This window comes from Scyliorhinus canicula, chromosome 15 (genome assembly GCF_902713615.1).
Source record: "Scyliorhinus canicula chromosome 15, sScyCan1.1, whole genome shotgun sequence".
Taxonomy (NCBI): Eukaryota; Metazoa; Chordata; class Chondrichthyes; order Carcharhiniformes; family Scyliorhinidae; genus Scyliorhinus; species Scyliorhinus canicula.
In genome coordinates, this window is record NC_052160.1 from 119,887,114 (window position 1) to 119,914,708 (window position 27,595).

The 27,595-nt window shown below is 46.6% G+C and overlaps 1 protein-coding gene across 2 annotated transcripts in view; it reads right to left on the bottom strand.

The window, feature by feature from the left end:
- The window catches only part of elapor1 (endosome-lysosome associated apoptosis and autophagy regulator 1), a 171,475-nt gene that overhangs the window by 73,996 nt on the left and 69,884 nt on the right, over positions 1-27,595 (bottom strand). For both annotated transcript variants that reach the window (XM_038820162.1, XM_038820163.1), the window contains exons 5-8: positions 26,554-26,637; positions 7,336-7,441; positions 4,509-4,658; positions 503-591 (exon numbers count right to left, since the gene is read on the bottom strand). In XM_038820162.1, coding sequence (XP_038676090.1) covers positions 503-591; positions 4,509-4,658; positions 7,336-7,441; positions 26,554-26,637 — 429 coding nt within the window. The remainder of the gene's footprint in view (positions 1-502; positions 592-4,508; positions 4,659-7,335; positions 7,442-26,553; positions 26,638-27,595) is intronic.

Here is a 27,595-nt window from a genome sequence, read left to right on the forward strand (position 1 = left end):
AGGAGAAGAAATGCTTGCTCGCCGCCCTAATCATCTGCCGTGACCTGCCTCCCTCTCCATAATCCAATTTCTCACCTCCATTATTTGGTGACCCACCCCTGCTATTAACTGCCTTATCCACGAGATCAGCGGATGGCCTCACATTTAGATGTCCCACCTCTTGTGATCTCTCCCTAACTCCTCTGCAATTCCTGACTATGGCCTCGCGCAGCAGGTTTTCCAACCTAACATCCAGTCAGCCTTTCAGTCTGGAAAGTTTCCGTGTGAGAAACTGAGTGAAAGGAAGTCATAAGAGATCCTGACGAGGGCACCTCACTAATATTCCTGGGTATCCTGATCTGTAAAGTGTATACCTGAGAGAGTCTCAGGCACTTTTAAAGCCTTTTAAAAGTGCGTACACCTAAATAAGTTGCTGCATTTATGCAGGGTTACTTGATGTGGTCCAATTTTGAATAAAAGATTACAAGGCCAGTTTAAATACCACAAATTGTAAGAGAATTACCTTTCCTTCAAAATCGCATGGTGTATGAGTCGAGAAGTAGTCCTTCTCTGAGCATGGAGGTTGTGGTTTGCATGATCTTGAACCGGGCTCTGAATCAATAAAGACGCAAATGGATAAATGCCGTGGAATCAAAACTTACGTAATGATATAGCTCCCAGCTTGACAAATCAAACAAAGTAAATAGAACTTCAACTACCTTTAGTATAAATATACTTGAGAAGTGAGCAAATGAATACACAGATAATTTTGAATCATTTTATTCCTCACACCTTTGGGTTTAAATTTAGAACATTATCAGAAGGAGCACTAGCTCACGCACCACATGGGAATGAAATGTTGCAAAGAAACTGCAAGGCGTCACAGCAGAGGCAACCATTCATTTCCTGCCTACTGGGTTAATGTGACTGCCTTACTGTAATAAAGGGGACAGTTTCACAAAGAAACTGCTGCCGAATTCAAAGAACTATGGCTCAGGATGTCAAGCAACTCGACTATTGATCTTCCAGTTAGGGAAGTAAGTACTTTTGATAGAGATTGCATGAGGCTTGTGTGAATGTCAGACAAGGCCAAAGCCAGAGTGGCTGTGATGAGCTCCTATTGTTAAGTGTCTTGCCAGCTCTCACTATCAGGGCTTCTAAATGAAGAAGTTCCACTTGGATTAAGTTTTCTAAAGCATTTTGGTCCCAATAAACAGTGCTCCACAAAAGCTACACATATCCAGGAAAAGAAGTGGATATAAGAAGCATTCATGAAATAAAAAGGAGGAAGATGGAAAAACCTAGGTTGACCTCTTTTGCAATCCCCAAAATGGTATATGGCAGAAGGAAATAAAGGCATTTGATGGATAATCTCCTTGTCATATGATTTAAAATCCTTAATTTTTCTAGTTTCACATCAAATGCATAAAGGCCCAAAGCCCCGATATTTAGTTGTGGGACATTAGATCGATGCTTACAGTGTGGTTGTGTGAAATTTCTCTCTTTGCCATTTTAACAGAGACATTAACCTATTTAAAATAAATGGACCCAATTCCTCCATTGGAGAGAACAATTCTCGATAATGTGCCCAACGTAGTGGCCCCTTTTGGCGTTGGTGCAAATCACTATTGTCCGCCAAATCTCACAAGTGGCCAAAAATGAGATTTGTGCCGTCGGCATCTCAGTTTGAGATCTTCCCCGGCCCCCACTCTTCCCTGCGCCCCCCCCACCCCTGCTACCCTGCCCTCCCCACCCCCGCTAATAATATAATCAGATTCATGCTTAGTAAGGGTGTAAAACTGAATTCCATAGATTTGAATGTATTTTAACATAATCAAGAGGCTTGATGCCCGCAACGTATCCTTCCCTCCCCCCCGGCACAAAAAACAATCATGCTGGCCACACTGGGGACATGAAGCTGCCTGTAGGCCCTGGAGTTTAATGGACAAGGCTGGGTATTCCACCCTGGCACTTCCCCCTGGCAGTGCCAAGGCAGGGAGTGCCAAGGGGGCACATGAAGGGACAGTGCCAACCTGGCATTGGTACGGGCGAGTAACCCTCCTCTATTGGGGAGGGGAAAGGGTTCCCCTTATGTGTTGGGCCTGCAAGGGGCAGGGGAGGGGCTGCCAATGTGGGTGTTGTGGTAAGGGTGGGGGAAGCCCAATGCTTGGGAGGGGGTGGGGGGGGGGGATTATGATCTCCATGAGAAAAAGAGTGGGGGGCCTTGAATAACATAGAACATACAGTGCAGAAGGAGGGCATTCGGCCCATCGAGTCTGCACCGACCCACTTAAGCCCTCACTTCCACCGCATCCCCGTAACCCAATAACCCCTCCGAACCTTTTTGGTCACTAAGGGCAATTTATCATGGCCAATCCACCTAACCTACATGTCTGTGGACTGTGGGAGGAAACTGGAGCACCCGGAGGAAACCCACGCAGACACGGGGAGAATGTGCAGACTCCGCACAGACAGTGACCCAGCGGGGAATCGAACCTGGGACCCTGGTGCTGTGAAGCCACAGTGCTATCCACTTGTGCTACCGTGCTGCCCACGAATGTAACTTTAAAAAATATATATTTTATTCCAAACACACTCAAGAAACACCCACATAGCAACAAAACATAGTGCAAACAGTTTGTACATTTCTCCCTCTTTTTAATCCCCAACCTCCACCACGGTACAAACAACTCCTCACACATGGACAGAAACAGCCCGCACTATACAACAAACCCTTGCTCTGATCCCGCTGAGGGCAAACTTGATTTTCTACAACCTGAGGAACTCATGCAAGTCCCCCAACCACGGCACGACACCCGGTGGTGGAGTCGACCTCCAATTTAACAGAATCCTTCACCAGGCAATCAGAGGCGAAGGACACAACATTGGCCTAGTTCTCCTCCTGCATTCCCGGCACCTCCAACACCACAAAGATTACCACCATAGGCCATCTTAACCCCTACAATCCCTGACAGATTCTCAAACACCCACTCCCAGAAGCGGTCTAATTTTGTACATCCCTAAAACATATGGACATAGTTTGCCAGCCCCCTCCCACACCTCTGCTTCTCCCAGGAAGAACCCACTCATCTGGGCCCGAGTTGTATGTGGCCTATGCACCGCAAGGTTGAAGGCTCATACTTGTGCAGGAGGAGGTTGAGTTGACCCAGAGCTCCCCACACCAGCTCCATCCCCAACTCCTCCTCCCATTTCCACTTGATCCTTCTCTCCCAACATCCACATACATCTCCAATCCTTCTGTTCACCCCCTTCCCCCACCCCCATCCGGGAGCAACAAGCGCTCCAGTAGCGTGTACTCCGAAACCTGGGGAAATGAGGGCAGTTCCTTCAGTGCAAAATCGCGTACCTGCCAATACCTAAACTTACTCCCCCTTGGTAACTCAAACTTCTTCCACAATTCCTCCAAACCCGCAAACCTACCTTCCACAAACAGGTCTTTACCCTGCATTATCCCTTCCTCCCGCCATTTCCTATACATCAAATCCATTCCCCGTCACCTTAAACGGCAGGGCCCCCAGATCCGCCCTCTGCACCGAAGCATTTGCCGGAAAGACCTCACTTTTCCCAACATTCAATTTGTACCCTGAAAAGGCCCCAAATTTTCCCAACAGATCCATAATCCTCCCCATACACTCCAGTGGATTTGCCACAAACAGCAATAAATTATCAGCATACAATGACACCTTGTGCTCCCTAACTCCCCTCGCAATCCCTTGTCACTCACATAAAGCTAAATCCAGGGGCTCAATCACCAGCACAAACAGAAAAGGCAAAAGCGGACATCCCTTTCTCGTCCCGCTATGCAGCCCAAAATATCCTGAATACATCTTATTTGTCCTCACACTTGCCCTGGGGGATGCATACAGTAGCCACACCCATGGCAGAAATTCCAGCCCAAACCAAACCTACCAAGAATCTCAGACAGGTATTGCCAGTCTACTTGGTCAAAGGCCTGTTCCGCGTCCATCAACACGATCAACTCCAGCTCCCTCCCCTCTGAGGAGGTCACCACCACATTTAACAACTTCCTGATATTACTGGAGAGCTGCCTCTCCTTCACGTCTGATCCTCAGAGGACCATCGGCACACACCCTGCCAACCGTCTCACCAACAACTGGCGAAGACCTTTATAATGAGATGGGTCTATATGATCCACACTCCATCAGGTCCTTCCCTTTGAATGTAACTTTGAATGCATCCCAATCTCAGAATCCCGGTTTTGCTGACGTGTTTAGGCCCTGCCTTCCAGGTGGCTTTGTGATCCTTGCTAGCACTTTGAAATTGCAGAGTGCTGTAAAATCAGGTGAGAAAAAGCGTCTGCCACAGCTTTTCTCACCTGATCCACCATTGTGCAAGTTTCTATATGGGCCTGTGCATTATTATCTTTTCAGAAAAATTGTGTTCCTTTCCTATTGGTCACATGATAGTGGTGCCAAGTAATATATCAGTGCGATGAGCATATGGTGCAATTAATAATGAGTTCTCCAGCTACTTCAGAATTACGTTACCTGAATATTGATCTTTATCACATTTTTGGCATGAAGTCGCACCTCTTGGAGAATAGGTGTTTCTTGGACATAAGTCACAGTGGGAGGATCCAGGTTTTGAATTGAATGTACCTGGTCTACAGGGAAAGCATTCCGACGTATAGGCCACTCCTTAACAACAAACAAAGTCAGAGAACTGATGACAAAAGTTGGCTGATTAATTAAGCAAGATGTCTATTTATTTTGTCTTTAACAACAGAGAAACATAAATTTAATTGGTTATTATTCACTTCAATGCAGAAATGAGCCTGAACACAAAGCATGCTCACGATCCCCTTTTGCACAATGTGCTTTCAACTGCAACAACATAGCAAATTTAATTGGTACTAACTGCATCCAATTTATGTTCCCAATTTCAAAAGTCTCTGCTATAATAATATACTTGAATTTATATTGCGTTCTTCTCATCAAGTGCTTTACATAAATACTTTCGAAATCCAATATAGTCAAATAGGGCAATTATTCTACTGTTGCAACATCACACACACAACAATCTAATAAATAACTAGTCAATCTGTTTCACATATTGGTTGAGAGTACTGTATGCAGGACATCAAGGCAACTTTTTGTTACTCTTTGACACTTGTTATGGGATCTCTACCATATCTCAACTATCAAAATGGGCAGAATGCAATTAGCCCAAGTTCAGCACCTCTATCAATAACACATTGGAGTACCAGCCTGGACCAGGGGCCTGCGACCTACTGCTCAGGAACTGCATGCAGCTCATTAAGAACTCATCTGGCACCTGACCTTTATTGATCAAACCCATTTTGATGGTAATTAAATGATTTATCACATTCATTTAGCTTTGCTTAACAAGGTTCTAGTCCACCTCAATTGAAAATTGTAGGTTGCAGAAAGATTCACGTTGTTACCAATAACGCAAAATTGCCTCGATTCAAATTGTGCAGGAAATAATCAGCATTTGCTATTAAAAAAAAGATCTTGGGTTGAACCTCCTTAGTGTGATGACCAATGATTTCCCCATATGAAAGAATACAAAGTGACTGGGCACGTGCATCACCAAACACACAAAAATGGCGATTGGTAGTACCGATCAAAAGCAACATATTGGCATTTCAACAAAATTCTACTTAGTCAATCAGAAATTTCAAAAGTTGCTACAGGCAAATGCCACATCTCACCATCATAACATGAAATATCAGAACCATCTGTTAAGAGGGTTAATAAAAGAAACCTTTCAAACCAGGGAGGAGTTTGGGTCTCATGGGATATTTTCCATCTAAGTCATCTAATCCTCTCCCTATCATAAAGTCTGTTCACTTCAGTAATCTGGTATTCTTTGTAAGCAGCGGGGTGACCCAGTAATACGACAACAATTCCACGTACAGTCCCTTCCTGCTCGTCAAAAACACCTGTGATGCAGGGCTTTTAATGAGAACCTGGGTCATGCTGATGATGACCATGTTGTTTATGGGAAAAGAGCACCATAGTTGGATTCATGCAGAACAAAGCTCCAGTGACTGGAGATTAAGATTCGAAACTACTGAAATATGGTATGAGGGATCAGTGCACAATAACTGTCTTTACAAAAAGCTCTTTGAGACAGGTCGTTACTTGATTAAAAGGTATGATCTGCATCAGTAAACCCACACAACATAACCACATAATGTCGTGTCAGACTATCTGTAGGAACTTGATCACACTCACAGAGTTAAAAAGATGAGCATCCATTGCATACAAACGTCAATGACCTCTCCAATCACTAAAGCACCTTCGTATTTCTAATGCTTCATTTGTCTCCTTTTAAAATAAAATTATCCTTAGAAGGTGGGAAACACTGGTGAAGCCCATCTCCTGATACTCTGTAAAGTTGGTGGTGACAATTGAGATTCAAGTGCTGTTAACAACAAAGAGACTTGCACAACGACTGTGGAGAGGCAACAAAAGGGAACTGTACCAAGGCACCCTGGACCGTTTAACATAGAACATTACAGCGCAGTACAGGCCCTTCGGCCCACGATGTTGCACCGTCCAGTGACAAATATTGTGAAAAATATGGCAGTAACAAATATTGGAAAATCAGAGGGATTCCTTTCTAGATGCACACTCCAATCTGCCCAGTCGTCCAATGTTTGCAGTGCGCAGGTGACCGGCACAGCAAGGAAAATCTCTTTGTTAGCATTAACCAGATAGGAGGTAAACGTCTGCTTCGATGAGGGTACACAATGGAAAATAACGGATTAGCTGTCCTTTATACAGCCCATTATATTTCCCTTCCCATTACCCTCAAAGCAAAGGAAAATGGGGTGAGGTGTGTGCCACCCATTCTGCACCGAACATCAAAATCAAATTTAATCCCATATCTTGGGATACCGGCCATCAGGTCTGGAAGGAAAAGGCCTTCATTCACCTGGAAGGGCATTGGTGAACTAGTGGGGTTTCTAATCAGAACTATCAGGGTCATTTCATTTTCTTGGTTCCAATGCTAGAGTTGATTCAATTCAATTGAAGATTGTGCGTTTCTTGTTCATAGCCAAGGCTTTATTCTGCCCAATTTGTATGAAAATACATGTTAATAGCTTACCAAGAGATAGACAATTAAATACAACCAAGAGGTTTTCAGGTAAACAGAACAAGCCACTTGAAGCAAGTCAGATTGCTTTCTGCTGCATTGCTTCCATCCGTTTCCTTCCCAGATGACAATAATTCATGAATTTTCTCACTGAACCACATAGCAATCAGCATCAGGGAATTGTTTGCATAATTAAACATTTACATTTAAATAGGCTATTTCATTGCTTCAGTCTAGCTTTCAATGTACCTGTGATAAGAATGTTTCTGATGAGAGCAGGCTTCAGCACTTTTGTACCCATTGAAAACCCTGTTGTCCTCCAGTACAAGACATTATTGCCACGATTCAGTTGTACCTTATAAGAAAAAGAGCACGTTACCTAATCTGGAAAGAGCTCCAGCACATTATTTTGAAAACACAAAGGACAAGATTTATAGTAATTAGATACCAATACCATGGATACTGTGACTGAAGAGGTATCTATAGGGACAGATTGTTAATGTGCCACCCGGGGATAAAACGGGCATGAGAATCCCTTTAGCTTCGACCCAGAACATGTGGAGGTGATTTGCAGGACTCCCCACGCATCTGCCACACCTACCCTCTAACCCCTCAAAAAACCTACTCATCTGCGCTACCGTCATATGTGCGCTGTGAAGCACATTAAACTGGATGAGGCTTAGCATTCACCCTCTGCAGGGCCTCAAAAAAGTTACAAAAAAACCATCCAAATTTCAGCCCAATGATCTCAATTGATGCATAGCGCCAGTACCACTTACAGTTATACCACAGGTGTGGGTTGGCAGTGAATTAATTATGACTTTGCACCAATGCCAAACTTGCAGCAGATGTCAAGGCCAACCAGGCATGGGGGCAGAAAGAAGTTGCATTACAATAACAATCAGCAAAAGGAGTGAAGTTTCAAAAGAAATTCTGACGTTAATCATTGAATGGGCTGGATTTTCCGGCCAGGCCTGCCACAAGATTGCCAGTGATGGGACAGGGACCATGTAAAGGACCGTTGAGCTCGGCGGGAATTTTCGGTCGCCGGGCGTGCAGGGCCGAAATATCCCACCCAATAACTACATTTTGTGTGCAAAGGTGTTCTGAAGGTGACATGTGTTTAAAACCTGAAAGGGGGGTCATGTCTGTTGGAGAGCAGCCTAACATCATCGCCTCTGTCATCCATGGATGTGCAGTGGGGAAAAGGGGGATGGGATATCGGACCATAAGGTGCCTAAATGCCTAAATGTGTTGGGTTTCAACATGTGTAAATCAAAATTGTAAAACATTTGCTCTTCTTTAAAAGTGCAATAATTTGGCTATCCTTTTGACTCAATGTATATTTAAAATCCCAAAACGATGAGTGGCCTAATGCAATGAAAGGTGAATATTTTACAGTTTTAATCCAGAGACATGGAGTATCTCCCTATCCCATTTCTTGTTTTTAAAAGATTTTATTCAGACATTTTCAGAAAAAGCAAAACAAAGCAGAAGCAAAATGATAAATGACCAACATCCACTCACACACCCGGTCCCTAATCTCGCCCCCTCCTCCGGTCCTGCCTTCCCCATTTTAACCCCCTTACCATCCCTTCCACCCTCCCCATTTTGCTGACTCCACAATCGTCCTTCATAAGCCAATGAACGGCTTCCACCTCCGAGCGAACCCATCAACCGATCCCCTCAGGACGAACTTGACCTTTTGCAGCCTCAGGAATTCTGCCAGGTCACTCAACCATACTCCTGCTTTTGGCAGCTACGAGTCCCTCTCCGTCTCTGGGCTATCAGAGAGGCAAAGGCCAAAGCAGAGCCTCTCTCGCCTCCTGGACTCCCAGATCTACCAACAACCCGAATATCAACACCTCTGGACTTGGGTCACCTTTACCCCCAATACCTCGGACATTACATCCACAAACCCCTGCCAGAACCCCTTTAGCTTAGACATGCCCAGAACATGTGGAGGTGATTTGCAGGACTCCCCACGCATCTGCCACACCTACCCTCTACCCCCTCAAAAAACCTACTCATCTGCGCTACCGTCATATGTGCGCTGTGAAGCACATTAAACTGGATGAGGCTTAGCATTCACCCTCTGCAGGGCCTCAGCCCACGTCCCGACCTCCACCTCAACCTCCCCACCCAGCTCCTCCTCCCACTTCCGCTTTATATCCCCCACCGGGACCCCTCCTCTATCTCCTCCTTCGAGAGCACATTGTTTTGCAACCCCAAGGGCGGTAACCCTGGAAAAGACGGTACCACTCTCTCCTTACAACATCCTGAACCTGCAGGTACCTGAAGCTGTTCCCCCTGGGCAGCTCATACTGTTCCTCCAGGTCCTCCAATTTCACAAAACTGCCCCCTACGAACCAAATCAGCTGTCAGCCCCGGTGCAAACTAATGATTATCATAGATCAGTGCCCACACCAAGGTGCCCTCCCTCAGTCACAAATGCTACCTCCATTGCCCCCACACCTTTAAGGCTGACACGACCACTGGGCTCACTGAGTACCCGCCCAGCGAGAACGGCAGAGGCGCTGTTAATAATACCTTAATCTTGTCTCCTACAAGAAATTGGCTCCTCCAACCCCATGTCAACCGCTCCACCATTACCCATTTCCTAACCATGGCGATGTAGTAGTTCAATATATTCGGCAATGCCAGCAGCAACCCCCCCCCCCCCCCCCCCCCCCCCCCCCCATACAAACCCAGAGATCAGCCAGTAAGCCTTTTTGAAGAACGACTTCTGGACAAAGATCGGGATGTTCTGAAATATGAACAGGAACTTGGCAGAACCGTCATTTTTATTGTCTGCACCCGACCCACCAGCGACAGTGGCAGCACATCCCACCTCTTGAAATCCCCTTTCATCTGCTCCACCAGCCGAGTCAAATTTAACTTGTGCAACTGCGCCCTACTCCGAGTCACCTGAATGCCCAGGCATCTTAAACTCGCCCCACTACCCTGAACGGCAACTCCCCAACCTCCTCTCCTGCCCTGTAGCCTCAATCGGAAACAACTCGCTCTTTCGCAGGTTCAATTTATACCCGAGAACCAGCCAAACTCCTCCAAAATCCCCATACTGCCCCCCAATGCATCGGACCCCCAATGGGTCCAAAATGTAGAACAGCAGGTCGTCCACGTACAGCGAAACCCTGTGCTTGACGACGCCCCGCACCATCTCTTTCTAATCCCTCAACACTCTAAGCGCCATTGTCAATGGCTCTGTAGCCAAGCCAAAAGGCAATGGGGAGAGCAGGCACCCCTACCTCGTCCTGCGATACAACGCAAAATATCCCAAACTCACCCGGTTTGTCCACACACTTGTGATCGGAGCCTTGTACAGCAACTGGACCCAGTTTAACAAACCCCTGTCCGAGCCTGAACCCCCCAGCACCTTCCACTGATATTCCCACTCCACCTGATCAGTGGTCGCCTTCTCCGCGTTCATCACCAGTGCCATCTCCACCTCCTGCCCCTCTGGAGGCATCATAATCGCATTAAGCAGCCTCCGCATAATTCCCGACAACGGTCTCCCTTTCACAAACCCCGTTTGGTCCTCGTCTATAATCCCCAGGATGCAGTCCTCAAATCGCGAAGCCAACACCTTCGCCAGCAACTTGGCATCCACATTCAATAACGATATTGGAGGATACTATCCACACTGCTCCGGGTCCTTGTCCTTTTTCAATATCATAGAGATGGATGCCTGTGATAGTGTATGGGGGAGTTCCTTTCTCTCCCTAGCCTCATTGTATGCCCTCAACAGCAGTGGTCCCAGGTCTCTCCCAAACATTGTATAAATTACCACCGGGAACGCATCCGGGGCCGGGGCCTTCCCTGGCTGCATCTTCCCCATACTCTCCATCACCTCCCTCAACCCGATAGGTGCCCCCAATCCCTTCACCAATGCCTCGTCCATGCTGGGAAACTCCAACCCATCCAGGAAACGCCGCATTCCTTCCCCCCCAGCTGGGGGCTCCGACTCATACAGTCTCCTGTAAAAAGCCTGAAACACCCCATTCACCCCCACCAGGTCCAGCACCACCCTTTCCATCTTGTCCATTACTCTGCCGATCTCCCTTGCCACCTCCACCTTCCTCAGCTGGGGGGCCAGCATCCTACTCGCCTTCTCACCATACTCATATACTGCCCTGTTCCTGGCCCTGAGCAGCTGCCCAACCACCTTCCCCATGGACACTAATCTGAACTCCAAGTGGAGCCTCTGCCTCTCCTTCAGCAGCCCCACCTCTGGGGCCTCTGAATACCTTCTGTCCAACCCCAGCATCTCTTCCACCAGGCTTGCCATCTCTGTGCATTACGCCCTCTCCCTATGCGCCTGAATTGAAAAAAACTACGCCCGAACCACCGCCTTAAGTGCCTCCCACAGCATGGCGGCCGTGACCTCTCCTGGCTCATTGAGCTCCACACACCCCCGGATGACGTCCCTCACCCGCTTGTACACCAAGCCATCTATCAACAATCTCACATCTAGCCTCCGCTGCGGACGCTGGGTTCCCCCTACCCCAGTCCACTTGCAAATCCACCTAGTGCGGCGCGTGGTCGGAGACCACGATCGCCGAATACTCTGAATTGACCACCCCCGCTAACAATGCCCTGTCCACCACAAAGAGGTCAATCCAGGAGGACAGCCGGTGCACATGGGAAAAGATGAAAATTCCTTCATCCTCGGTCTCCCAAACCTCTACGGGTCCACCCCACCCCATATTCTCCATAAATCCCTTCAGTTCCTTTGCCACTGCCAACACCTTACCCGACCTCTGGCTCGACTGGTCCAAACTTGGCTCTATAATCATATTAAAATCCACACCCATGATCAACCAGTGCGACTCCAAGTCAGGAATCTTCCCTAGTACACGTGTCATGAAATCTACATGATCCCAATTTGGGGCACATACATTTACCAGGATCACTGGCATCCCTCCAGCTTCCCACTCACCATCACGAACATTCCCCCTCCCTGATCTGCCACAATTCTGCCCACCTCGAACATCACCCGCTTATTCACCAGCGCCGCCAACCCCTCGTCTTTATGTCCAGTTCTGAGTGGAACACTTGGCCCACCCATCCTTTCCTCAACCTTGTCTGATCCCCTATCTTTAAGTGCATCTCTTACAAGAAGGCCACATCTGTCTTCAGACTCTCCAGGTGTGCAAACACACATGACCATTTGACCGGTCAATTCAGCCCCCTCACATTCCACGTGACCAGCCTGGTCGGGGGGGGGGGGTCTCCCCACGGGGAGGGGGTGTCTCCCCACCCCCTGCCAATCAACCATATACCTTTTTGGGCCAGCCCCTGGCCCGTGTCATACGACTCCCCTGTCCCACCCACGGATGTCCACCGGCATCACTCCCTTTCCAGCTGCGCCACAACAACCACATCCTTGTCAGCAACCCTTCCCCTCCCCACCCCCTCTCTCAAACAAAACAAGAACCCTATCCCCCATCACCTACGCCTACCTCCTGACAACACCCCACTGCACTCCCCTTTAGTAGCCCGCCCAACTCGCATGGTAACCCCCACCGAAGGCCTCCATAAACCCTATCCCCCCCATTTCCCCCCCCCCCATCCAGACTCCCCCAAAACAGAAGACTTGCACTCACCCTTGATATTGCCCCCATGGAGGGACATGCCCTCCACCCCGCCATCAAAACCAAAAGAACATTTCAAGAGGAAAAATTTCCCGAGAACAAAAAAAAAACCTCCTCACACGCATCTCCAGAGTTCAATGCCCTCCTTCTCCTACCAGTCTATTGTCCCCCATTACTTCCATTGCCTCCCTCAGGCGTGCCAAAATAGCATTCATATTTCTGAAAAGTTACCCAGAGAAGAGGGCAGCCTTTACCCGATTAAACCCAGTCCTCCTCTTCACCAGCTCTGCACCCAGGTCTTGATACACCCACACTTTCCCAGGTGCATATCCTCGTCTGCCTTGCACATCGAAAAATCTTCTCTTTATCCAGAGGGTGGGGCAACCACACCACCATCGCCCTTGGCGGTTCACCCACTTGCGGCCTCCACATCAGCGCTCTGTGCGCTCGGTCGACTTCCAGGGGCCAGTCAGAGGACCCCCTCCCCCATCAACTGCTCCAACATTTTGGCCATATATGTGCCGGCCTCCGCATCTTCAAGCATCCGCACAAACCTCAGATGTTGCCTTCTGGAACGCTTCTCCAGATCCTACACCTTCTCCTTCACCCTCTTATGGGTCTCCTACATCATCCCCACCTCGACCACCAATGAGGCCAACTGTTCCTCGTGCTTCCCCACCGCCTCCTCCACTTTCTGGATCGCACGGTCCTCAGATTCCAGCCTCTGCTCCACTCTCTCGATCCCTGCTTTCACCGGCTCCACCACTTTGGCCAGGACTGCCAGTGCCTCCTTCCTCTGCTGGCTGAACTTAGCATTCAGACATTCCACCAACTGTTCTCTTGACTACTGGGCAAGCAGAACAGGCCCTTTGCCCTCTGCCATCTCTACCTGTGGCGCAACACGAAGACGCTCCAGCTCCAACCGCTCCTTTCTTCTTGACACACTCCTCGTTCGAGGATCCATCCACCAACTACACCAGAGTAGTTACACCTTCTCCAGTTACTCCTACATCTCTTTCCATCCAAAACTTTGCCCTTCAGACAGAGAATGGACCGGAAAAACCACCTTGGATGGGAGCCACCAAATGTGCAACCGCTCACTCCATGTATCATTATGGTTGGTAAGTGAAGATTTATAAATGAAAATGCTTTCACCCTGAACTATTCTCATGTATCTTCGTGTGATTAACTTATAAGCGTTACCTGTGATATAAGTCAGCCCGCCCCAGCTCACAAATTGTAAAAGGGCGCATGCCTATAAAAAGTGGAAAATAAACTTGCAAAATAGAAATAGAGAATTAACTTATGTGCTTCATGTTATATATTTCCTGGGTTGGCAGTTTTTCCAAAAGACAATAAAACATTTACTTTCAATACCGTAAATATTGCCATTCTAGGGCAGCACGGTGGCGCAGTGGGTTAGTCCTGCTGCCTCACGGCGCCGAGGTCCCAGGTTCGATCCCGGCTCTGGGTCACTGTCCATGTGGAGATTGCACATTCTCCCCATGTTTGCGTGGGTTTCACCCCAACAACACAAAGATGTGCAGGCTAGGTGGATTGGTCACGCTAAATGGTCCCTTAATTGGAAAAATGAATTGGGTACCCTAAATTTATTTTTAAAATATATATATTGCCATTCAACTTGTGCCATTTAACATGCATTACGATTCATTGATTTTGCCAGTGAGCACTGAGCAGTCTCAATGGACACAGACTAGGGTTGAAAACAACCCTTTGATAAAGAACTTTTAACAGCAGTAGCCTGCTTGCTTTATGCTCAGCTCAAAATGAAGAACACAGTCAATGGATCCGAAACTTCCTCTTGTGTTTTAAACCCATTAATTCAGACTCGTTTGGGGACTTATTTAAGCTTTAATCTTCAGGTGAGGCAAGAAAAACAAGGTACGATGTTTAGTAATAACTTTTTATCTTTTGAAGCAGATGGGAGGAATTTGGCAGCTACATGGGAGAAATCTCGGCACATTCCCACAACAATTTTTTAAAAAACACCGCATCTTCACAGCTTGATACTTACCGGGCGGAATTCCCCGACTCCCGCCAGGTCGGAGAATCCCCGGGGCGCTGCGCAAATCGTGCCACGACGTCCATCAGCGCCATTGGCGCCAGCGTGGTCAGTGGGGCACCAGTCGGGGGCCACTCTACGTGGCCCCCTTGCTTGATTCTCTGACCCGGATGGGCCGAGTGGCCGTGGCAAAAATCCTGAGTCGCACCGGCGCCGTTCTAACATGCTCTGAGCCGGCGGGATCTCGGCGCTGAAGGGTCCGGGGGTGGCCTGTTTTGGGGGGGGGGGGGGGGGAGGGGGGGGGGTGAGAGATGATCCGACCCCGAGGGGGGGAGGCCTCCGTTGTGGCCTGGCCCGAGATCGGGGCTCACCGATTGGCGGCCGGCCTCTCAGGCTGGGGGCCTGCTTTTTGCCGCGCCGGTTCCTGTAGCTCTACGCCACTTGGCGTTGTGGCTGGTGCGGAGAAGAAAGCCACTGCGCATGCACGAACCCCGCAGCGCCCAGCTGACGCTGGGGTCAGCAGCTGGAGCGGCATGGGCCGCTCCAGCGCCTTGCTGGCCCCCTGTGGCCTGGAGAATGATACGCCTGTTTACGCCGGCGTCAACACTTAGCCACCCAATGGGAGAATCACGCCTACCATCTATGCTCCTCCCTTAGGAAGTACATTTTGGCCTTGGAGGGAATGGAACTTAGGTTTACAAAAATGATACGTGGACTACAGGAGTTAAGTTAAGAGGAGAAGTGATACAATTGAGCTTGTTTTTGCTAGAATTTATAAGGTTAAGGGGTGATCTGATCAAAGTATCCAAGATATTAACAGGGACAGACAGAGTAGATAAAGATAAACTATTTCCACTGGTTGGAGATTCTAAAACAAGGGGCATAGTCTAAAAATTCGTGCCAGACCTTTCAGGAGAGATGCATCTTCACTCAAAGGGTGGGATTCTCCGTCTACGTCCGCCTGGCGACCGGAGAATTGCGCCCGAGGTCAATGGAGTTCTCTATTGTACGTGACTTGCCCATGGCGTTCTTGCGGCGGGCAGTGCGGAAGAATTCAGCCCAAAAGGGAGGTTGAGGTTTGGAACTCTCTCCCACAAACAGCTGTTGAAGCTAGATTCAGTTGTTAATTTTAGATCAGAGACAGATAGATTTGGGTTAAACAAATATATTAAGGGATATGGGCCAAAGGCAGGTATATGGAATTAGGCCATGATCTCATTAAATGGCGGGACTGACTCGAGGGGTAAAATGGATTTCCCCTGTTCCTATGCTTCTTTGGAAAATTACCCGCACAACAGTTTTCAAAGTGAAAAAGACCAGGGGCTGAATTCTCCATTCTGGAGACAATGTCCCCATGCACTAAATCCCCAGCCGCCTATAAGGCCCCCCTGGCCTATGATCCGCCCGCCCCTGATCAGGACGGCCGCGGACTGAGTCCGCAGCCACCATGCGAGTATCCCGACAGGCAATAGGTGGTTAGTTCCACGCCGTCGTTAACTCGGCCGGTTGGGAGTGGAGAAATGCTGGGCGGACCTCTGACATTGGCCCCCTGGCGGCGCTGCGTACTCCGCGGAACTGCCGAACCGGCACCGGGCCTGATTACGCCATCAAACTGGATTCTCCACCCCAGCACCGGCCGCGATTTCAGCGTCGGGCTGTGGACAATCCAGCCCCAGAAATCTTTGAACAACATGCATAAACAGAATGCTAAATGGGAACCATGGTAACAGGATACATGTTCTAGTGATTCAGTGCGGGCAGCACCATATGCCATTTGCTCATGTACTTTAAACTTTGCCCACAGAGTTGATTGCTGCAATTTATCGTTAACTTATCATCATTCCTTCTGTCCAAATTGTCTCAGGCAGAGGAAACTCACTGATTCCCGGAATAGGAGACCTGACAGAACAGCAGCACTTAAAAAACAGCTGCTCACACTTAAAAGGGAAACTGCAATAAATCCTTGCAAAAGTGCAAAATTGCTTGGTTGGCAATAGATACTGGAGGGTGTTGGAGCAGAATTGCCCATTTGAGGATGCAGCATTAGAGTTACTGTTGCAGAAGATTGAGAAGAAGGATTGTCATCTTGAAAGCTCAAAGTCACCTTCCTATCAGGAGCACCGTGAGAAATGTCTGGGTGAAGGTGGCAGATTCAGTGAACAACCGTCTCCTAGGGTTGGTGAGCACAGTCTCCCGTTTTGATAAGTTATTGAAGCAAATGACAAAAGTGTTAGGAAATCTGCTCTGGTCGGGCACAAAATGCCCTATGATTCCATCCTGTCAGCAGAACACACAGTGATAAATTCAGACACAGCGGGTGGGATTCTCCCACGCAGCGCCATATGGGAGAATCGCCGTTCGCGCCATTTTTTACCACGGCGCCGGTCCGACGGCGGCAGGCGATTCTCCGAGGAGCGGAGAATCGGCGCCATTAGCGGCGGTGCGTTTGGCGCGGCGCCAGTCACTGGCCGCTGTTCGCAGCCGGGCTGCCGATTCTCTGGCCTTGATGGGCCGAGTGGCGCCTCGGAAACGGCAAAGTCCTGCAGGCGCCGTTCAAACCTGCTCGGCAGGAACTCTGCGCGTAGGGTCGGGGGGCGGCCTGTGGGGCGGGGAAAAGCGCTCCTTCACCGGGGGGGGGGGGCCTCCGATGGGGTTTGGCCTGTGATCGGGGCCCACCGATTGGCGGGCTGGCCTCTCCAGCCCCGGCCCTATTTTATTATGCAGCCGGCCCCTGACCCCCCAAGCCATGTTGCGTCGGGGCCGGCGCATTGAGGCAGTCCACGTGCATTCGCGGGTTGGTGCGGCCCAACTGCGCATGTGCGGGTTGGCGCGACGCCACTACGCATGCGCGGGTTGGCGCAGCGCCCATTTGGCACCGGGAAGGGAGGCTGGAGCGGCGTGAACCGCTCCAGCGCCTTGGTGGCCCGAATTGTTAGTGCCCGCACCCGTTTTGCGCCGTTGTGAAACGCGACGACGTTCACGACGGCGCGAACATTCTGTCTCCATTTCGGAGAATCGCGCCCAGCATCTATGAGTTTTTGATCGTAAAACTAAGCCTACACCTGAGGGGCTGCCTGATTCTATGCAATAGCTAACATCTCTAAAGTGGAGGAGACAATTTCAGTGAGGATCTATCCAGAGAGCCAACACCCTCATGTACCCTAACTCTAGCAATGTCTCTGCTGTGAAATCTTGGACCTTTAAATACAAAATCTGTGCAACAGCAAATTAAACAACAGCAATTAGAGCTTTTGAGCAGTTGGTGACAGTTTATTGAATACGGGCTAATAGGACCTAGAATCTGAAGCGTATATCCTAGGTCACACTCAGGTGGCGCATAACGCCTCTCCTACTGTCTGAAATTCATAGAATTATAGAATCCTTATGGTGCAGAAGGAGACCATTCGGCCCATCGAGTCTGCACCAGTCCTTGGAAAGAACATCCTACATAAGCACATGCCTCTACCCTATTCCTGTAAACCAGTAAGCCTATCTAACCTTTTGGACACTAATGGGCAATTTAGCCTGGCCAATTCACCTAACCTGCACATCTTTGGACTGTGGGAGGAGACTGGTGCACCCAGAAGAAACCCACGCAGACACGGGGAGAAAGTGCAAACTCCACACACTCAGTCACCCGAGGCTGGGACTGAACTCGGGTCCCTGGAGCTGTGGAGCAGTAGTGCTAATCACTGTGCCACCGTGACTTGCCATAGGACCATAAGACATCGGAGCAGAATTAGGCCATTCGGCCCATCGGGTCTGCTCTGCCATTTAATCATGGCTGATATGTTTCTCATCCCCATTCTCCTGCCTTCTCCCCATAACCCCTGATCCCCTTGAGTTATAACCTGCCTGCTTATCATTGGCTGGGGACTAATGACAATCCCACAATCCTGTGGGAGTATGAGCTTCCCCAATGAGGGTGGCGGAGAAATCATTAGCAGACTCCCTGCATAAATAGAGCTGGCCAGTTTGGAAGCAGGGAGAGAGAGGAGTGAGCAGCAAGGGAAGTTGCTGCTGCTGTTATATATATATATGTTATTGTAAATAAATGTTATTTCTTTGTATCCTGAAAACTCGTGCTGGATTCTTTGTGGCCCTCACAAAACCTTGTTAATCAAGAATCTATCTCTGTCTTAAAGACACTTAAGTGATTTGACCACATGCTCTGTGGTAGCCTGCAGTGGAATACCCATTATGCCAGAACCAATAAAGTCTGTACACACCATCATCTTGGCCATTGGCTGTTGGTGCACAATGAACACTATCCACTGACTATACCCTTCCAGTTTACTCAAAGTGCCTTTCTTTTAAAAGTTTCTTTAGCTGTTCAGCTAGGGCAGGAAGTAAACTGGTAGTCAGAGAGGATTGAAATAGAACAATGTGACAAATATACTTTGGTGTCTTGCATAAATGAAGGTTTACATTGACATGGTTTTACCTTGCAAACTCTTTGGCCTACTTTGCAATGTGGTTTGTGATCTTGGGTGCTGGAGATCGCAGTCCACCTGGAACACGTGATGGCTTCAGAGCCTTTTATCTCAGTACAGTTTCTTCAATCTGTTCAGAGGTCTGTACATCGTTCACAGTAGCCATTCAAAATTAAGTTCCTTCATAACCCTATCCCTCTGAAATCCTCCAACCTTACCTACCAGCATACAGCCTCTGCTGATCCAATTCCATCTTCCTTCACATCGCTTCTCCTCCTACTTTTGTTAATTCATCAAAGAGCCTTTGGTCATGGAATCTTTGTTCACTTCAGTCGTACATTCTGGAACACTCCAATGGAATACTTCTATGCTATGCTATTTTCATCTCCCCAGACTAACTTTCACTCATGTTCGTGCTTACTACTCCATTTTGCCACTTTTGACACCCTCTACAGCCATGAAACTACTTGCACTCTCAATCTTCCAAGATAAATGAACTCAACAGTCCATTCCCATCACTGAAGCTAAATGGTACATTTGCCACAAATCTGCTGTCCACACTGTGACCCATATTTATGGCTTGCACTCTGGCCACCGCAGAAGCCCCATCAAAATCTCTTTCGTTGATGACATCTTTGCTCACCAATCAATATTCCTGTTATAACCCTCACGAGAGTCACACGGTGTGGACTGTCAGGTTCCCAATGACTTTGGATGAATAAGAGTTTCCTCATTAAGGGAGCGGGGCTTTCCCTTAACAAGGGAAGCCGACCTGACATTAAAAACCCCAACCTGGTTATAGGTCGGGCACGAGAGACCCTTTGGGGAGTGGAGTTGTACCTATTCAGCACCACCAGTGACTGAGGGAGAAACAGGATGAGGCGATGAAAAACATGGTCAAATGGTGCACACCCTCTCACATCCCATCAGCCCTCAATTACTACGAGAAATCAATATACATTTTCCATGCCGTGTTCGGGTGCCCACCAATGAACATCCCCTCAATTCCAGCACCACTAAAGACAACAATAACCCATCACAATCTCTTCACCTCAGACACCAGACCCATGGAAGCCCAGCACAGATTCTCCATACCCATCCTTACAAAATCAAAGAAAATACTCAAAAAACCAAGTTTGAAGGGGAGTCACATATATACCACACAATGCAACTCAACCCCAAAGTAAGGCGCAGTGCAGAACCAACATCATTACATACTATTATGCAGAGAGGACCACCAGCATTACGTTTGGATTATAGGAACACAGGAATTAGGTGCAGAAGTAGGCAATTCAGCCATTCGAGCCTGCTTGACCATTCAATCAGATCATGGCTGATCTTTTCCTGGTCTCAAAACCACCTCCATACCTGTTCCACATATCCCTTTAACCATTTGATAAAACCAGAAATATATATATCTCCCTCTTGAAACTGATGATTCGGACTCCACAGCACTTGATGGGGCAGCGAGTTCCACAAATTCACCACCATCTTCAAGAAGTAGTGCCTCCTCATCTCAGTTTTAAATCTACTGCCTCTCAACCTATATCATTATCTGTTACCTCTTGTTCTAGATTGCACAACAAGGGGGAACATTTGGTCTACATTTACTTTATCAATCCCTTTTAGTATTTTGCACAGCTCGATCAGATCCCCTCTCATCCTTCTAAACTCAAACGAGAATAAGCCCAAGCTGTTCAATCTCTCCTCAGACTTACCTGCCTTTAGTCCCAATAGTTTATGCAATATCTTCTCCCTAGTGATGGTTATTGCACTAATGTTCCTCTGCATTAACTGCAATTCTTGGAAATTTTTTATTCTCCTCTAATGTGAAGACAGACAAAAAATATTGGTTCAGTGCCTCTGCCATCTCTGTGTTGTAGCCACCTGGAGTGGCCACGTCTCGATTACAAAATGGACACTTGCAGAGAATGAAGGGAAAAATGGACAATGCTGAGAAAGCAGGCAGGTGCAAGGTTTGTCTGTTGATTGGAGTTTGCTGAGACCAATACTGCAAAACCATTAACATACTAATGAGCCATCTCCGGGGTCAAAAGAGAAACATTTAGGTAAACGATACTAAAGCAGACACCCCGGCGCCAGAGGAGACTAGAACAAAGCAGGCGAACGGCCACCTAGGGCCCGCCCAGCAATCAGGGCAACCACCCCTTTATTGGAGGAAATCGATACCAATGATCAGGATATGGTCCAATTAATTGGGACCAAGTTCATGGCCTGCCCAAAAGCGCGCAAAGCCCTCTTTGGGTATAAGAAGAAGCCCCCAAGAGAGAATCGTTCTTATTGGCCTTGGCTCTCAGCGACGAGTGGCCTGCCTAGCAGCTGCACCAGAACAAGTAAGTCCAAGGTCAACGCACGCTACGAGATAGACGCTCCTAGCTACCATTCCGTACCAGCTCGACCCCAGCAGCCTCAGAACCGGACAACGGCCATTGTTCCTCTGACTGAGTGGGCGCCCGAAGCTAAGTATAGGCTTTAGTAGTAGTGATAGTTTAGTTGGTAGAGTATGTGCATGAGTATAATTGACTGTGTGTGTAAATAAATAAGCATTGATTTCGAACTTACTAACTGGTGTATCGAGTCTTTGATCAGTATTTGGTTTTGAGCCTTGTGGCGGTATCGAAAGATACCTGGCGACTCTTGAGCAAACGTAATTAGAATTAAGGAAGGTGACCATATTAACCGCCATAAACAGAGCCAATCAAAGAGAGAACACAGCGAGCACCAGTGTTCCCCATTATTACCTTAATCAAACCTTCAGAGCATCCCAAGAAAGGAAGAAAAAGAAAAAGGGAGGAGAAGCTTGAACTACCAGAACTAACCAGGCCATCAAAGGATAAAGGCACAGATTGTTAAATTTAAGTACCCAAAAAAAATCCCCAAAAAACCCCAACATGTATTAGCTCTAACTGATGGGCTATCCTCAATCTGAACTGACCTGACCAACCCCAACCATCCACCCTTCACCCTGCTGCATCTCCACTCATTTTACATGTAAACAAGATAGGGAGCAATAAAAACAAAACACTCCCTTCTACAACCACAAGGGTTATAAGACAGAATAACAAAAAACACAGAACACACTTCAAATAATCGACTCAATATGATTTTGCTGGAACAGGATAATTGACAACACCCGCCCTCACGCTCACATGTCACACACTTCTTTATAGGAGAAAGGACAACAATAAATAATCAAAAGGGAGTAACGTCCAGTATTATAGAAGAACTGCACAATAAATTGCAGGATAAAGACACTATCCATATTGCACGAGAAGGTAAATGATAAACTAGGATCAGCGAGGACTCTTCAGGATCTCTCAAGGATTCCAATGATCGAAGCACAAGGCAGCATCACTTCCACCATGCCATCTCGCCACACCACCAGCCCCTCACAGCAAGCATCGAGAATAGGACGGTATAGAACCAGCGATCAGCAGGCCCGACTGATCCGTGGGCACGAAGATTGGTTTTGTTGTGCTCCACTGAATCTGATGCAACCAGTCTCCAAATCAAGATTACCAAAATATCGCAGTCAATTTTCGAACTCAGTTGGGAGCTCACCTCCGACCTCTCGCTAGGGTCCGGGTTCACGGATGCATCTTGCCTGGTCCCTACCCCCCTAACCTGTCAGGAAAAAAACCATACACTAGAATCCCGACGGCACAAAGGTGAACCCTCACCGGGGAAAGTGCTCTTTCGAGTGCAGGAACTCTCTCATGCGGCTAGACCGTTCTCCTAAAGGTACCCTGCGATTCTTCAAAGTGAGCTCCAAAGACCTGCACTGTAGGGACGAGATCTTCAACCAGGACAACATTCCCGGTGGTGGCCATCATCCGGATACACACATCATTTAAACGAGAGCCGCTTAGCAGCAACTGCTCCACTGCAAGCTGGACCCCCACCCCAGCCCACTTCAACCGCCATGAACAAACAAGGACTTTTACAATTTATCTCAGCTCTTCTTTGCAAAACCCCAATCAGAAACCTCCAGGGACACAGCGCAAGCCATGTACCTCAAGAGAAAGCAGATTTCAAATGTGCACCAGGGTAAAATAAAAGATTAATAATAAATAAATAAATAATCCTTATTGTTGCAAGTAGGCTTACATTAACACTGCAATGAAGTTACAGTGAAAAAGATTAGAAGATGAACAGAACCGGAGCTCATGAAAACCCAACCATTCCCGCGCTCACATCACGTAACCCCCCTCAGTGTACATTTTTGATCCCTGCGAAGCACCAAGAACATTGTTATTACAATTCAAGGGCAACATAAATTCAAGCTGCTGTTGTTTTCCTTCTTTTCTTCATATTTATTTTTTTCCCCCTAAACCTTTTAAGCTTATGAAAATGCAAAAATAGTAATTCCAAAATAGAAAATACCTATTACAACTATGAGTCATATGAAGCCATCAAGTTAAAAGTGCACTTTCTAAACAAATGTGCATGGCCAGATATAATTTCTCTATTCAATATTTCAAACAAAGAGGCGTATTTCAAATAGAGTGTCTGAAACAGTGGACAAAAAAACTGCATCTGTTACCGATCTTCCACAACCCGCTTCCAAACACAAACCATTAACCAGTGTATGCTATACTAGTAAGCAGAAAGAGAGGGAATACGGGAATACCGATTCTTTCTCGAGTGAAAATACGAATGTAAAAACCCTAAAATATCAGCATGAATTAATCCGAAGGCCGTGAAACACTTGGATCCAAGAACATAAAGGAAGGTGACCATTATACAAGACTCCGAATTTCCAAACACTGCTTGTCTCCATCCCTAATCAGTGAGATGTGCTTTGGTGGCTTTCAATTTGATTCTTTTGTTTTGTTTGATCACTTTCTAATTCTTTTTTATTTCCATTTTGGGGTTTAGATGATGATCTTCTGGCCCATCGCCCATATTCCTTATTAAATACGTAAGTGCAAATGGTTTTTACTTTTCCTTAAACATGGAGGAACAGAATCACAGGACCGCTAAATAGTTTTATCAAGAAAAAAAATTATTAAACATTATAAAATTGGATTATAATACAATTCTCCTTTGCTCCTCCTTTATCTTAACAATTACACACAGGTTTTAGAATTAACACAGATTACAAAGTACATTTTAAGATATAATGGTTTCAGTAACATAAAAAAGTCCCTTTTAAGCACACAAGTTGACTGAGGCAATACACACTTGTCTCTGAACCCATGTGGATATCTGTGGATTTCTCTTCGAAAAACCCCCAGATGATTCTTATTCCAGGGGCTGGTTTAGCTCACTCGGCTAAATCGCTGGCTTTTAAAGCAGACCAAGCAGGCCAGCAGCACGGTTCGATTCCCGTACCAGCCTCCCCAGACAGGCGCCGGAATGTGGTGACTAGGGGCTTTTCACAGTAACTTCATTGAAGCTTACTCGTGACAATAAGCGATTTTCATTTTATATTGTGAGCCACTTTGTCTCACAGAACTCCGGCTTCCACACGAGTGATTTCAAATTCCCCTTTCAAATGTCAAATTTTCAAATCTTGTTTTAAATTATACTTTCCCTCCACAGTTTCTATTAAGGTTTCACTTTTACATGCGGCATGGTGACACAGTGATTAGCCCTGCTGCCTCACAGCGTCAGGACCTGGGTTCGATTCCGACCTTAGTGACTGTCTATGTGGAGTTTGCACATTCTCCCCATGTCTGCATGCTCCAGTTTCCTCCCACAGTCCAAAGATGTGCAGGTTAGGTGCATTGGCCATGTTAACTTGTCCCTTGGTACAGGGATAGGAAGGGAAGTGGACCTGGGTGGCATGCTCTTTCAGATGGTCAGTGCAGACTCGATAAGCGAATGGCCGCTTCTGCACTATAGGATTCCATGGATATCTTACTGCCTTTCACAATCCAATGCCTTTTCAATTCTCTAAAACTTTACAAACAATAATCTGTTCTGGTTCCAACTTTCTCTGTTCTGTTAACTCCGGACTTATTGGAAAGTTCTCTTCATTTCTTTAATTTCCTAAACTAGCTGGACTTTAGGTTTCTGGCATCAGTTTTCTTAACCAGTATTCCACAGTATGGCTTTTCATCTAGCAAGGCTGAGAGAGATGTTCCCTCTTTAGTCTTCTAAAACCAACTGTTTCAAACAGAGCTGTGAGAGCTGCCCTCTCTCTCACTACCTATCTCCAACTTCCAACAAATTTTGCTAAAGCTAAAACTTTAAAGTTTTTTATCCTTACAGGGGCCTCCAGTTGTTAACCAATCCCTACTAGTTATATTTATTCTTCAAGTCTTAGCCCTGTCTGAGCACAATAGAATCACAATTGGAATTGAAACCAACCCCCATACATACAAACACCGTTGTCCAGCATAAACCTAAATATAGGTTTCATCCTTCCAGGCACAGAAACATTACTTAAATCCACTTAAAACTATACCATATTTCTAATGTTTAACAATACAAATATAAACCCTTTAAACTACCTTTGTTTCCCAGACAACTACAACAATGACTTGCATTATTTAACACCTTCAATGCCTTTAAAATGTACCTTGCTGTTTTACAGTAGTATCGTGAGGCAGAAATTGCCACCTATCCATAGAAGCAGACATTAGGACAGATAGTCAAATGTTGGTCAAATAAGTAGGCTTTTAGTACAACCTTAAGAATTGAGAGAGGTGGAAAGGCAAAAAAAAAGGCTTGGGGAAGGAACCGATTGCTTTGACAGAGGGTCATCTGGACTCGAAACATTGGGGCTGTTTAGCACAGGGCTAAATCGCTGGCTTTGAAAGCAGGCTAAGCAGGCCAGCAGCACGGTTCGATTCCCGTAACAGCCTCCCCGAACAGGCGCCGGAATGTGGCGACTAGGGGCTTTTCACAGTAACTTAATTTGAAGCCTACTCGTGACAAGCGATTTTCATTTCATTAGCCCTTTTCTCTCCCTACAGATACTGCCAGACCTGCTGAGATGTTCCAGCATTTTCTCTTTTGGGAACCCAATGCTTTGACTGAAGGCATGGTTGCCAATGGTGAGGTGAAGGAGCTGGGGATTGCACAGGAGGCTGGACTTGGAAGTAAAAAGTTCTCATATTTTTAGTGCAGGGAACATAGTATTAACAGATATTTCCCTTTTATTGTAGCAAAACGTCTTTCAGCATCAACCAACAGCAATAGAAATAAAGCAGTAATATAATCAATAACAAGACAATTTATAAGTGCAATGTGCTGCCCGTATAAAAAGGTCAATCTTGCCAAATCATAATTCGACCAAAGTTTGTGTTAGAGCATTATGTGGAGTTTCAATACCCAAGAAATATTTGTGAAAACTAAAAAGCCACAGGGAGGACTAAGAACAGTGGCTGAATGTATTTGAGCACAACCTTCAAATCACAACACCTACTGTATGATGATCCCATTCATTCCTTTCTGTTCTTCTTATCCATTTTGATTCACCACCCATTGCTTGACACTGATCATTCTGAACCTGGGGAGAAACAATTACTTTATTTAGCTTGTGCCATAAAGTACAGAATGAACCCAACTACTGATCCCCTCGTCAACAGCAATTCTTGTTTTTTTTTAAATGCTGGGAGGTGTTAAAGGGGAAATGATGCTCATTCTAAGGTGTTAAAGGGGAAATGATGCTCATTCTAACTGTGATGGCATTCTGCTTGAAATAACGTCAAATGTGATATTTCCATTGGGTTTTGGTGACTCGCACTGATTTGGAGGATTTCTAATAGTTTTTTTGACATTATTCCACATTTAATTCATGTTTGTTTCACTACTGTACATTAGTTTGCATGTGAATATATAAGCAGTCTCTTGTTTCTATTGACATTTTAGATCTCTTCATAGGTTTTCAAGCTGAAGGTCACATATTTATAGCCATCTGCCATCAGACCTTTTTATTTCTTTCTTAATCGCATGTTATTTCTGTATAAAGTTTAATATTTCACTACAGCAGGCTCTTAATAACGTATTTTAGCAGCATACTTAACTGAATACCAGTTTGCAGAACACAATGAGACAGCAGAGCATTGGAATTCACCTATTTTGTCGAACAACCTACTTTCTGGGACATGGCAACCTTGCCTCTGGGCGGTATCAATGCAATCTACAACAAACTTTGCGAAAAGAAAAGAACGGCTGGAAATCTGAAGCAAAAGCAGGAAAGGCTGGAAACAGCGGAGCGGGTAAGTTGCGTCTGTTGTCCACATCTGAAAACTTCAAATGAGCTGTTATCTCTCCAGGTGTCGACAGACCTGCTGAATGTGCCCACCATTTTCTGTGTTTGTTTTTTTCACATTGACCATCACACTGATCTAAGTATAGGGAATTAAGATGTGACTCGGAGAATGATGAGGAGAGATGCACATCGGCTAACAAAAAAGGCTGTTGTACAATCAGACCAAATCCTTTCTCAAAGCCTTTATTTTCTT